General features: G+C 39.2%; 1 protein-coding gene across 5 annotated transcripts in view; it reads right to left on the bottom strand.

The window, feature by feature from the left end:
* CHRDL1 (chordin like 1) overlaps positions 1 to 13,315 on the bottom strand; it is a 134,937-nt gene that overhangs the window by 53,320 nt on the left and 68,302 nt on the right. For 3 of the 5 annotated variants that reach the window (XM_023520022.1, XM_011374342.2, XM_011374341.2), the window contains exon 4: positions 629 to 771. In XM_023520022.1, coding sequence (XP_023375790.1) covers positions 629 to 771 — 143 coding nt within the window. Of the gene's footprint in view, positions 1 to 628; positions 775 to 13,315 lie in introns of all 5 variants that reach the window. The other 2 variants (XM_023520021.1, XM_011374340.2) reach the window with 1 other exon arrangement.

Consider the following 13,315-nt stretch of genomic DNA (forward strand, 5'->3'; position numbering starts at 1 on the left):
AACACTCATTGTTATTCCATTTTCTTGTTCTATTTATTACATTCTCCAGACTGCACAACTAGATGATGATATAACTGGTATACTTTATTCCTAAAGTATACACAGTTCTTTTGACAAATAATGTCATGGAATAAATTACTTTTGTCAAGAAAGTTATCATTGTAGGGTACCAGGGATGAACTGGTTAGTAGAATACTTCAGAGCTGGGATCAAGAGACACCCCATTTTCTTGTGAATTGTACTGAGTGGCCAGCCCTAGATGGTGCCAGTGGCTTTTCTACCCATAGCATCCCCAAAGCTTCAAATAACTGAGTCCTTCAGATGAAGGCTTTGGTGATGTAACTGCTGTGAAAAGGAGTGTAGATCAAGACCACCAGCTCATCTTCGTCCATTTAAGCAGTCCTAAAGCTTTAAGACTGGGATACGACTGGGTCTGACCTCCTCAACAAAGCTATTCAGGATTGATTAAATCAGGAAGTCTGGATTGATAAGGAGGCTTATGATTTAAATGCAATTCATCTTCCATTCAAATACCTTACAGTGTGGGCTCAAACTAAAGGTGTGAGTACAGAGGAAGCTCTCTTATTTGGGTAGAGACTAGTTGGAACATTAAGATGCAGGGTCTTACCGAACAGCTGCACTGGGTGCATTGATTAGGTTGCCGGTTCTGAAAGAGCCCTTCAGCCATGAACAGCTCACCATGTTGGTAAGTCGTCCCATTGTACTCACATGACTTGCTGGTCACCTTATTGTTCACTGGGGGTAAGGAGTCTTCTGGAACAGGGTAGAGAAAAAACACATAAATGTTGACATCATTGCAAAGAATTTCATAAATCCTGACAGCAGGTAGGACTGTATCACATAGAGGAAGTTAAAAGATAGTCCCTAATTCAGTGGCTGATGATTTTAAACGATACAGACACACCTCGTTTTATTGGTGCTTTGCTTTATTGCACTTCATAGATGTTGCATTCTTCACAAATTAAAGGCAAAATCCTCTACCAACAAAAAGATTATAACTTGCCTTATTGTAATACTTGCTTTATTGAGGTGTCTGGAACTGAAATTGCAATATCTCCAAGGTATGCCTATATTAACACAGCCAGACAAGAATAGCAACTGGCATGACCATCATCCATTCTTTCATTTGTTGAGCATATTTTGCTAACCTAATATGTGTCAGGCACTGTGATAGGCACTAGAGAGAGATCAGAGTAGGAGGACAATGCCCCTGCTTTGATGTAGCTAACAGACCTAAATGAATAAGGTATTAACTTGCCTGGAAGGAAGGAGTCCTTTCAGAAGAGGAACCATCTATTATAACTACTTTGATAACTTTTATCACTTGGTATGTGTTTGTATGCTTGTTCTAGCTTCTGGAGTCATTGCTTATTTTCAATTCCCCTACCAAGATTACCCCTTCCCTCCTGCTCTTTTCCACCTATTGAAGTCTTATGTGATTTATCAGACTCATGCAAAAGTCCCTTTCCCTCCGCAAAGCATTCCCTAATAGCTCCAGTCCATAATTTGGATCTCTCAAGTGTCTGATGTTTGAAGCACTCGATCTGGCACTTGAATATCATTGTAACTCATATTTGTGAATTACAGTCATCTAGCCAACAATTTACGAAGACATTTCACATACATTATGGCAGTAAAGCCTTATAACAACCTCATTAATCAAGTTAGGCAGATTCTTATCTTCATGTTTCATCTGAAGGCAACAAGCCTCTGAGGGTGAGAGACTTACCTAAAGTCACCAAGCTAGTGAGAGATAAAAAAAAAAAAAAAAGAAAGTTGAAATCTGATCTCCCGATCCTAAATTCCATCTTCTTTCTATCAACTTATGTATACATGTGTGTGTATTTTCTTTTCTTTTCTTTTTTTTTTTTTTTTTGAGAACTAGGACTATGCCTTACATGTCTCTTTTCTCTGTGGAGTCTAGAGCAAGATTGCCATGTAGCAAAAAGTCAATTTGCACTTGATGAGTTGACTCTAAATGAATAGTCTCAGGAAGTCTTTACACTGGGATTCCTTAAAGTGTATGGTGGGTGCACCCCCCGCCCCCGCACACGCATCAAACAACAGTGAACAAGACCCCAGATTAAACTAATCATTGATGTAAAAATTTGTAATAGATACACACAGAACTGGGAAAATGCTTGCTGTGGGATATAGAAGAAAAGAAATAAGAGGAGTTGAATGTTTCATTAGCAGGAGGCTTGGAGAGTTAGACAATCCTTTCTTTACCATCAGTCAAAATTATAATGAAAATGAGTCTACCTTAAAGGTAAATTATACTTCAAAACAACTGTTTTAAAAAGAAAGGCAGAATGAAATTTTCTCAGGATATAGCTGGAAATGATAAAGGCTAAAGTAATAATGATAATATAGCTAACATTTATCAAGCCTTAACTAATATTCTAGACACAATAGTGAATGGTTTTCCATACATTATCTTATTGGCTATTACTAACAACATTCTCATGTAGACATTATGATTATAAACATTTTACTGATGAGGAATCTAAGGCTTAAGAAATTAATTGACTTGCCCCAGGTCACACAACTTTTAAGTGATGGCACTAGGATCTGAACTGATGTCTGACTGATTCTAGACTCTTCCCTCCGAGCCACTATCAAGGAGGGTGCCAACAAATCAAGCCGGTAACAAGGAAGGGACCATTTAACGAAAAACAAAAACAAAAACAAAAAACAATGGAACATGAAGGCTGGGTTGTTCTCTTGAATATTTTGGCCTAAACCACAACCACCCATAAAACTGACATCTCACTTTCTTTGGCTCAGCGATTTGGTAAACTAAATCAATTCTATAATTTGCTATATAAATTGATCTAGCTTCAATTTGAGTAACTCACCTCGTGGGTGTTAACTACTTAATAATCCCTAACAGGGTATAAAGTAAGTTCCTTAATTTTGCCTTAAAAAGAAGCAGCCTTAGTTCCTAGAAAGACTTTAACTCATACTAATTGATTCTCTGGTCTGGGCTATGATTCCCTGCGCCTGCCCACAAGTACATATGACCAGACAGCTGCAGTTGATAGACAAGAGTGAAAAGAAAAGACAAGAGCAGGGTCGTTTAACCCCTGGGCTCTAATTACACCATATCTCAGTATTTTTTGGTGAAGAAAAACCAGAATGACATACAAAATAATATTTGCCATTACTCTTACAGGAGTTTGTGGATTTTTATAATATCCCTCCAAAAAAGGAATTATTTTGCCTCAAAAGAATGCAAAAGATTTTTGAATTGTGCTCTCCACCAAAGAGTTAATGGTAAGGTAACTGCTAGGTGAGGTTTTCCAGTGGAAGCATGACTTTGAGAGTCTTTCTTGCAATAGTCTTCAAAGTAACCTGGCCTTGGAGTTTATTAATCTACTCAATAGGAGATAGGGAGAAAACAAAATAGAGGAAGAGAAACAGAGTCAAAGAAAAAGAAACCAATTATGGTCATGCTTAATACTAATTCTATATAATATATTCAACATCTTCCCATTTATTCTTATTTCATTCTTCTACTCTCCCTAATAGGATGGGAGTAAAATTATGAAAATGAGGCTACTGATACCCCAAAAGATTTGGCCCATGCCACTCAGCTATTTAATAAGAGAGCCAGCCAATTCAGAAATATAGTTTTTCCTGCCTCGAAGTTTATATTCTTTTCACATAGTGGGTGTTAAAACTGGGGGCAGAAATAAAATGAAATCAGTACCTCGAAGAGATATTTGCACTCCCATGTTTACTGTATCCCATGTTTATTGCAGCATTATTCACAACAGTCAAGATATGGAAACAACCTAAGTGTATACTGATGGATGAATGGATCAATAAACTGTGGCATATATGTGCACAGTGGAATATTATTCAGCCTTAAAAAAGAGATTCTGCTATTTACAACAACAGGGATTAACTTAGAGAACATAATGCTAAGTGAAATAAGCCAGATGCAGAAAGTAAAAAGAACTGCATGATCTCACTTATATGTGAAATCAAAACAAATTCCAATACATAGAAGCAGAGAATAGAATTGTGGTTACCAGAAACAAATTCCAATACATAGAAGCAGAGAATAGAATTGTGGTTACCATTCCTTTAGGGTAAATAGTTTCCATTTTACAATCAGATTTTATAATCTCAAAACTTCTGTGAGAGGTTACATATTGTCACTAACTTCTTAGTGTGAATAACTGCCACAAGCTTTTTTTCCCCTTCAGAGAAACTGGCAAATTTCAATAGAAGTCTGTGGTCCTTTCCTACTTCCTTTGGTACACTATTCTCTTCATCGTACTATCCTTCTCCCCACCCCCTGGAACCCAAAGTCCTCAGCTGGTTGCTATCTTCTCCACTCTCCCTACCCTCAAATGTCTATTTTCTTAGTGGGGCAGTTTTGGGCTAGTTGGAAAGGCCACTTTGTCTGTCAGAAGACAGATCAGCTCCCAGTATTGATGTGATAAATGCAAACCTGTCCAGAGTTCCCAGGGGCCAGTTGTTAATCTCCTCAACTCCGAACCTTCCCTTCTTTTGCCCTTGTTACTCAGGTTCCTACTTTACTTTTGATAGCTGAGCCTGTGTATGAAAAAGGGGATACATATAAGTTCAGTGACCAAAAGTAACATGAGATGATCCGATCATAAATTCCTAACTCTGCAGGTCATGGCAGGTAGTCATGCCTCAGGCCTATAACTTCCTTAGTAATAGGTTAATCTTTGCCTTAAGCAAGCACTGTCCATTGTTCTTGTACATCTAGGTTAACATACCTTTGAAATGCCCCTTTTTTAGACCCCTCATAAACACAACCACCCTCAATGATGCACATACTCTTGTTAACTATCCTGTACCTTGCTTTCTCCTACCTTTATTAGTCTTCCTTATTTCCCTCCTTAATTCCAAATGTATAAATGAAACTGCAAAATAGTCATTCTCCAGAGCATTTGAGATCTTGCTTCCCAGCAGTGTCAGCAGTTTGGCTCAAATAAACTCATAAAAATTCCCTAGCAGTTTGCACATTTCTTTTACGTCGACAACATGATGCTTATGTTTCTGTCCTGGTTCTTTATCATTCTACTAGTGCAGTCTCAGCACACCTGCAGGCCATTTTGGAGGTGGTAGTGGAAGGGGAATATGGAGATGAGGGTAAAAGTCTTGAAAGAAGTTATATTCTCTTTAATTATCATGAGACAGACACACAGACACAGATATATATAAATATATGTGTCTATATATATATATCTAGATAGATAGATATCTATCTATCTAGATATCTATCCATCTATCTATCTAGATATCTATCTATCTATCTATCTATCTATCTATCTATCTAGATATATATATATATCTAACAAAACAGGACCATATAGTCCAAAGAGCTTAACCCTAGTCTCAGAAACATGAGGAGAGAATGACAAAAGGGCTAGGAAACAAATCGTGGAGTAAGGTGCAGATCGTATGCAGTGTTTTTCAGCTCTGTATCTCATAGCAATGCAAGAGAAAAGAATTGAGCCTGGTCTCTGGAGGCCACAAACATTAGATTCAAATCCCAGCTTTGGCATGTCTTTGCTCTGTAAACTTATTAAGGCTACTTAATCTCTTTGCACTTCCATTTCCTCACCTTCAAAATGAGTGTGCCATCTATCTTACATGACTGTGAGGCTAGAGATAATTTAATTTTAAAAGCCCCCAAATATATGATGCATAACAAAGTTCACAATAAATAGTAAATGGTGTTGGTCTAAAAGAAGGAAAACAGAAGAAAGCCATAAACTTGAAGGACATGCTGGGATTTTTCTTATTTCCTTGGATACCTGGACAATTAATTAAAAGGTGTTTGCTTTGTGCTTATGTGTATAGTAAGTGCTGTGGAGATAAAGACAGTTAAGACACCATTTCCCTCATTTTCCCTTCTTCATTCAACAAATACTTATGGAGGTCTTTGACTATACCTGGCACTAATAGGTCTTTGACTATACCTTGACAATAACTACTATCATGCTAGGTTAGAGCTATAAAGGTAAATAAGTCATGTCCCTGACTTCAAGGAGAATCTTGCTCTCATTGGAAGAGCCAGCATGAAAAGGTATTAAATGATATATTTAAATAACATGTAAAGATAAGAATGGAAGAGAGGTCAAATTACCACAAATTGCCAAATGATGTCAAGTGGAAAGGAGTGTCAACTGCATCACTAAGGATTCAAGTTAGACATCAGAAAGTATTCCTAGCTGTATTTCTCATTCAAAAATTAAATGTGACGAGGTTATGTTTGAAAAAAAATATTCTACTTGAAGGCCAGAAGCTATACTAGTGACCATTTTGCGTTCCTCCCAATGACAGAAATCAATTCTATGAAGCCAGTTATAGAAGCCCAGCACTATCCTACTAGTAGGACAGACTCTGTGGTTCCAGTCTGACTTTTATTGACACTATTCAGCACCTTTGGGAAAGTGGGGGCTTCTATATTGCTTTCTAAAACACATTGTTTTAAAGCGTGTAAATTTGGGCTGGCTCTTAGGCCTTGGCCCAGATGGAAAGGAAGCAGACAAATAAGGGTGTTAGTGGGAAACCACCTGTGCTCTTCCTCTCTACAGTAGTGAAGGGAGGGACAGCTAGGAACTGCATCTTGGTCAGGCTAGGTCAGAGCATACAGCAAGGATAAGACACGTCTTGCAGAATGACTGCATCCAAAAACAATGGGCGTCTGTAATCCCCTTCCAAAAAGGAACAGTGGTCACCTTCTGAGGACGTGTGGGTTCGGATGAGTTTTTCTTTGGGATGCTCACTAAAAGCAAAGATACTGCTTTAAATGGGTCAATCAGCTAAATCAATGATATCTACCATTTAGATTTCTTCCTTCCAGTGCTCCAACCCTATCGCTTCCTTTTTCCCTGAACCTCTCAAAGTGTTGATTTAACTAGACCTACTTTCCTTGGGCAGAGACCTATAATTTCCAGATCTTCCCCAAACTCTCCTCTGCTATAAAAACTTAATTCTTTTGTGGCCTATTACATTGGTGTCCTGCTAGGAAAGCTTAGGATTCATCTCATTAACTAATATTAAGGTGCCAATAGAAGACAATGTTTGAAAATGGGTTCTTTTTCCAAAAAAATAAATTATAACATGGTACTTTGCTGCTTTATCTATAATGAAGCTATAGAGCAACAGAGCAAGGAGTGTGAAACTTTCCAGAACTTAGGGCTTACATACATGGGGAAGATTACTGAAATTGCAACCTCCAAGATTTGTCCTAGTGGGAGGAAAGGCCTGACTTCGGAGTGTCTTATTGGGGTTCGAGTTCCAGCTCCACTACTAATTAGTTACCACTTATTAGCTGAGCAGATCACTTCACATTTCTGAGCCTCAGTTTCCCCATCTATAAAATTAGGCTGATAATAGTACCATACTCATACTAAATATTCAAAATAAGTTATTGTGAGGATCAAATGAGATAAGACATATAACATGTATGGCATAGTACTGGGTGCATATTAATGCTTAATAAATGCTGTTAGTGTTATATTACTATTAGCTACAAATGATAGGGTTTCTGGAAAGCAGAAAGCAGGCTATTAAGGAAAGAGATGTGGGACTGCCTATTCTGTACAGTGCCTGCAATAGACTGAATGTTTGTGTGCCCCCCCCGCCCCCACCAAATTCATATGTTGAAAATTTAATCTTCAATGTGACGGTACTTTGAAGTGGGATCTTTGGGATGTGATTAGGTCATGACAGCAGAGCCCTCATGAATGGGATTAGTACCCTTATAAGAAGAAACAGAGACAGGAGGGAGATGACCTCTATTCTCATCATGTAAGAGCACAGCATTGAAGGTGGCTATCTATGAACCAGGAAGTAGACTCTTACCAGACACCAGCTGTACTGGCACTTTGACCTAGGACTTCTAGCCTCCAGAACTGTGAGAAATAAATGTTTGTTGTTAAGCCACTTAGTCTATAGTATTTTTTTTTTCTAGCAGCCCAAACTGACTGTTTTTCCATTGCCTTGTAGAACTTCTCAAATATTGCAAGATTCTGAGTGGTGACTATAAAGTCACTTCTGAGTCATCATGTTCATTAAGAACCCTTTTATGCCTCTGCTCTCAGCTGACTGGTAGAGCTGACTGCTCGTTCTATGGCAGAGTTTCTAAAGGAAGCAAGTTCACTCTGTCCTTATAATCTATTGCTCTCTGCATAGCCAGAGTACATGACATGGCCCCAGCTTCAAGCATTAGTTAGAGAAGGGCCTTACCTTTCCCAGAGGTTTAATAAATACAAGTAATGAGTACCAAAGAATGGAGCAGTCCCCCAAAATTCTCCGGGGGTGGGGAGACAAAATATTCACACTAAGATACCACTTTACACCCACTGGGACAGCTATAATAAAAAAGACAATAATAACAAATGTTGGCAAGAATGTGGAAAAATTGTAACCTTCATATACTGCTAGTGGGAATGTAAAAATGTAAATGGTACAGCTGCTTTGGAAAACAATTTGGAAGTTGATCAAAAAGTTAAACAAAGATTTACCGTATGAACCTGTAATTCTACTACTGAGTATGTACTCAAGAAAATTGAAAGCAGGGACTCAAACTGCTTTCATGAATATTCATAGCACTGTTCACATTAGTCAAAAGGTGGAAACAACTTGAGTGTCCATCAGTGAATGGATGGAAAAAAAAATCCATTCTATGGGGATTCATAGAATGCAATATTATTCAGTTATAATGGATAACCTCTGAAAATATTATGCTAAGTAAAAGAAGCTAGACACAAAAAGCCACATATTATATGATTCTAGAATAGGCAAATCCATGGAGACAGAAAGTAGATCAATCAATGCTAGGAGCTGTGGGGAGAGGAGAATGGAGAGTGGGTATGGGGCTTCTTTTTAGGATGAAAATATTCTGAAATTAGATGGTGGTGATAATTGCAATATTTTGTATATACACTAAAACCATCTAAACTGTACACTTTATAAGGGTAAATAGTATGTGAATTATATCTCAATACAGTTCTAATAAAAAAAAAGTAAACCACTAAACATCTTAAAACACAGACACAAAGGCTAAGTATCAGAGTGTGGCAGGCCTGGATAAAATGAAGGTGCTGTGTACAGGGAGGCAGGTAAAGAAGGGAAAGGGAAATGTAAAAGGAAAGGAGAACCACAAAGGGGATGAGAGGGCCCATTCCAAGTCATAATTTTGTCTGTGTCCCGTGACCATGCTCTGGGGTACCTGCATTGGGAGATAAGCTGAGTTAGCCAGACAGCTGAGCTAAAGGAGGAAGCCGATGGAGGTTAGGATTTTCCTGCTTAGAATTTTCATGGAGATATTTCTGGGCCCACACCTTCAGCAGACAAGTGGCCTCTCTAGTCCCACCCGCAGCCCAACCCCCAGTGGGGTCCCAGGCCAGGAAATTCTTGTAGCAGATTCAGCCGATCACTCTGCAGCTCAACAGACAGACACAACACTCTGTTCTAACTAAGAAGGTGATGAGTGAGAAGAAACAGTTATGTGCCAGTCCAGCTGGAGAGAAGAGAGTGGATGAGGGACTGAAAACTCACACCCAGGTGTAATCCCAGTTCTTCCCTTTCTTGTCCAGAACCTATCAGTGGGCTATTTTTCGTCCTACTTCCATTAATGTTTCAGCTGCTGTCAGTTAGTAGGTGACTCTGCTGAATATGCCATCCTGTCAGACAGATGCTGGGAAGAATGGCTTGAGAGTTTGTGCAAGAGAAGACCATGTCTCTATGAAGCAAGGAGTGCTGGAAGACTGGGCACTCGATTTGAGGGGAAGAGAAGCATATATGTTCTTGGCTGGATTGTGTCACTGGCTTGCTGTGTGATAAGACTGCTGTCATTTTGCACCTCTGGGCCTCAGTTTCTAAAGAACTTTCTACATTTGTGAGTATGTATATGTTTGTTGGGGTAATCACTTCACTTGCTTCTACTTCACAGAGACATAGTAAAAACAAATAAGATTATATATTTTTTGAAAAGGCTCAGGGAGAAAAGAAGCTATATGCAACACAGTCAATATTAATTATGGTTATTCCCAGATTATCAAGTACATTCCATTGGAAGGCAAAAAGAGATTTATAATTGAGTCTGCTCTGATAGTCCTGTTTGCAGAGTTTACTACATCCTTTAAAGGTTCTGCCAACTCTGAAAAGGCCCCTCAGCTTGTGATTTGCTGCTTTGCAGGTAGCAATTCTAGTCTCACCGTGTCAATCACCTTCCTGTGGGCGAGCACCCAAGGGATGAAGCTCTAGGCATGGAGCTGCATCATGGCATGACCTGGTTATAGTAATAAAGTGCATCTCAAAGATGCATGCCCTTGGCTAAAGAATGCCCTACATCAGACCAGCCAGTCGCTGCTCTCACTGTATGTCTTGCCAACTCTGCCCTGACTCATGCTAGACCAAACCACTCCCTTTGCGTACTCATATCCTACCCAGTCCTCACCATCTACACTCTGATTTCTTGCAAAAACTCTAATAGTCTGCCTGTACCCTTCAGTCTAGCACCTGATAACAGGTTTACTGCTTGCTAAGGGATCAATAAATGTAAGGGAGGCAAAGCTTATGCCTTAACTTCTCTATCTCCTCCTGGCTCTAGTACTAGTAAGTAGTAAGGAGGAACAGACATTCAGATGTTCGAATGTTGAGAGTCTGTTATTAATTCTGTTAAGATGTAAATATGTACAATCAGGGACAAGGTTGCTCTTCATTCAAGTCGCAGAGCTGGAGAGAAATAAGTATCACTCTCAAAGGGGATTCTGAAGTGAGTTACAGAATTTTGAGTGTATGTGGTTATGTGCATTCTTCTAGGAAGAGGGTCCATGGGTTCTATTAGATTCTCAAAATGTTCCATGACCAAAAAGAAGTGTCCCCACTATTTTAATACCAAGTGATGGGCCTGTGGGTTTCACCTCAACAGAACTGGAATTCTGTAGGTAACTCAGTCCATTTTCTAGGGATCTAGGCTTATTCATACTCATTTTCATCTTTCTGTGTGCTGAGAGCATTTACTGGTAAATGCTTCCCATAATCCAATCTTCAGAGGGAACCTCTATGTTCTGTCCTGTCAAAATGTCTTCTTCCACTTTACTGAACAGCTTTATCATCAGCTCCATTATTCAGCTCATGGACCATTCCAATCTCATTACATAAGCCTTCTAGGGTTTCCCATGTATATCGCCAAGAGGGAAAGGGAAATGTTTTATTCTCTTCGCAGAGGGAAATGAGGCCCAGAGCTGCCAAGTGGACACCATTATTTAGTGTCAAAGCAAGTATTCAAACTAAGGTCTCTTTATTCTACCTAGAGCCACAAAATATGAGGGTTAGGGAAGCCCACTAAAATCTAGTCCAACAATTGTAAAAGAAGATAAAACATAAATCCCTCTGTTTTCAGGGACCAATTCCTGAATCAATCTTTTAATCTCAACTTGGATTATGTAGCCCAACAAAGAACCCCTTCTGCAGTGGATCTGATAGGTCTGTCTTACTCTTTTGTTACTATACTATGGGTTTTAAAATTTTCTAATTACTCAACAGTGTAATAAATAGACTTATAATTGAAATGAGAATGTTTAATCACTATTCTGCATGATGCCCAATTGTTAATGACAGGTTTTGTAGTAATATGTGTCACTCACCGCCTTCTTCTTCTCCCTAAATAAATTAAAAATGAGTTCTACTATTACTTGGTTAGTTCTAATCCTTTGGGAACCAGGCTTTTTTTTTTTTGAAGGTCAATGACCCTTTGAAATGGACAAATTAGTCACTACCCTCAAGCAGTATTTACAGAAACAATGTGAGGCATCTGGCTGAGACAGTGGGGAGTGCAGTGAAGCATTCCTTTGTATTGCCGACACCAGCATTTCCCAAGTCCACTCTGCAAAGCACTCCTAGTCCACAAGATGCTCTATGAAAACAAAATTCTGTGCTTCAAATAAAATTGGGAAAAGATCCATATTATAATCCCATAATATCCCTTTCAGCATGTTAAAGGATCTCAGAAGTCTCGTAGTAAATAAGCCTGTTTAACAACAATCCAGCATTTTCTCTGACTTTACTGAACCACCAGACTCTTCTTTTTATCTATGTAACAACTATGAACATTCCAGAAACACCATTTGGGAAGTGTTGCCAATAGCACATCTAATAACTAGATATTTTGAGGATCTGAATGTTTGCCATCTAACGGACACTATAAACTTTTGAATTCAGGACCCCACTCCCACTCTCAGTCACTCACTCTTCAGCTAAGACGTAACATGTTTCTCCTAGCTAGCTGCATAGCATCCTCCCTCCCTCTCTCCTTCTCTCTCTCTCTCTCTCTCTCTCTCTCTGTCTCTCTCTCTCTCTCTCATGAGCCCTGTGAACCAAGAGAAAATACCCCTGTGAAATACTGTACAGTGCTGTTAACTTAAACCATATAGTTTGGCGCTCGCAGCAATAGCCCAATAACATCAGGCACTGGGGATACACAGTAGTCAAGTCCAGGAGTTTGGATTTTTTCTGTATATGATGAGAAGCCAGTGAAGTGATTTCAGCAGTGAAGTTATTTGGTGAGATTTACATTTCTGAGAGACTGTTCTGGGGTGACTGGAGGAGAGACTGTGAGGTTGGAGGCAGGACCTGTCAGGAGGCTAGTGAAAGAGCCTATTGCTATCGCATTACATACTAAAGGAAGAAAAGAAGCATTCAGTACTTGAGGACTGAGAAAACTTATCCCCAAACACATTTTTTGTTGTGTTTGGAAAAGTGTTAGCAGCAGGCTTCAGAAAGTGGCCCCTGGAGGCCAATGGCAAAGGCTGTAGGGAAGGCGGTGGCAAATGAAGGCTCCGGGCTGCTGGAGCAGTTGAGCGTTAATAGGAAAAGGCAGTCCACCTCTTCCTGGAGATCGAAGGAGGCAACTCATCTGCCATGTAATAGAATGACTAGAGGGGAAAAAGAAAGTCTGTTTCTCCTCCTGGGAAATCATTTAAGTACCAAAGTCAAAGTCCCTGCCGGGCAAGGAGTAACATAAGTAAGAGTATACAATACAGAGAATGGAAAGGAAGTGTTAGGAAATCTAGATTCAAAAGAACTCTACCATTGACTGCCAAGGGATGGTGACTATTCCTCAGGAGACAGAGGTGCGAATAGTAAAGAAATGTCAAAGATTAATGCAAATTTTCAGTTTGAAATTGGGATTCTTTTTTTTTTTTTGGCAGCCAGATGCTCATATGATGGCCCCTCTCCTAACTGTAAAGTTATTAGGAGAAAGATGATTGTAGGGGTCAGATATTAAAGTAAA

The sequence above is a fragment of the Pteropus vampyrus genome, unplaced genomic scaffold (assembly GCF_000151845.1).
Source record: "Pteropus vampyrus isolate Shadow unplaced genomic scaffold, Pvam_2.0 Scaffold244, whole genome shotgun sequence".
Lineage (NCBI taxonomy): Eukaryota > Metazoa > Chordata > Mammalia > Chiroptera > Pteropodidae > Pteropus > Pteropus vampyrus.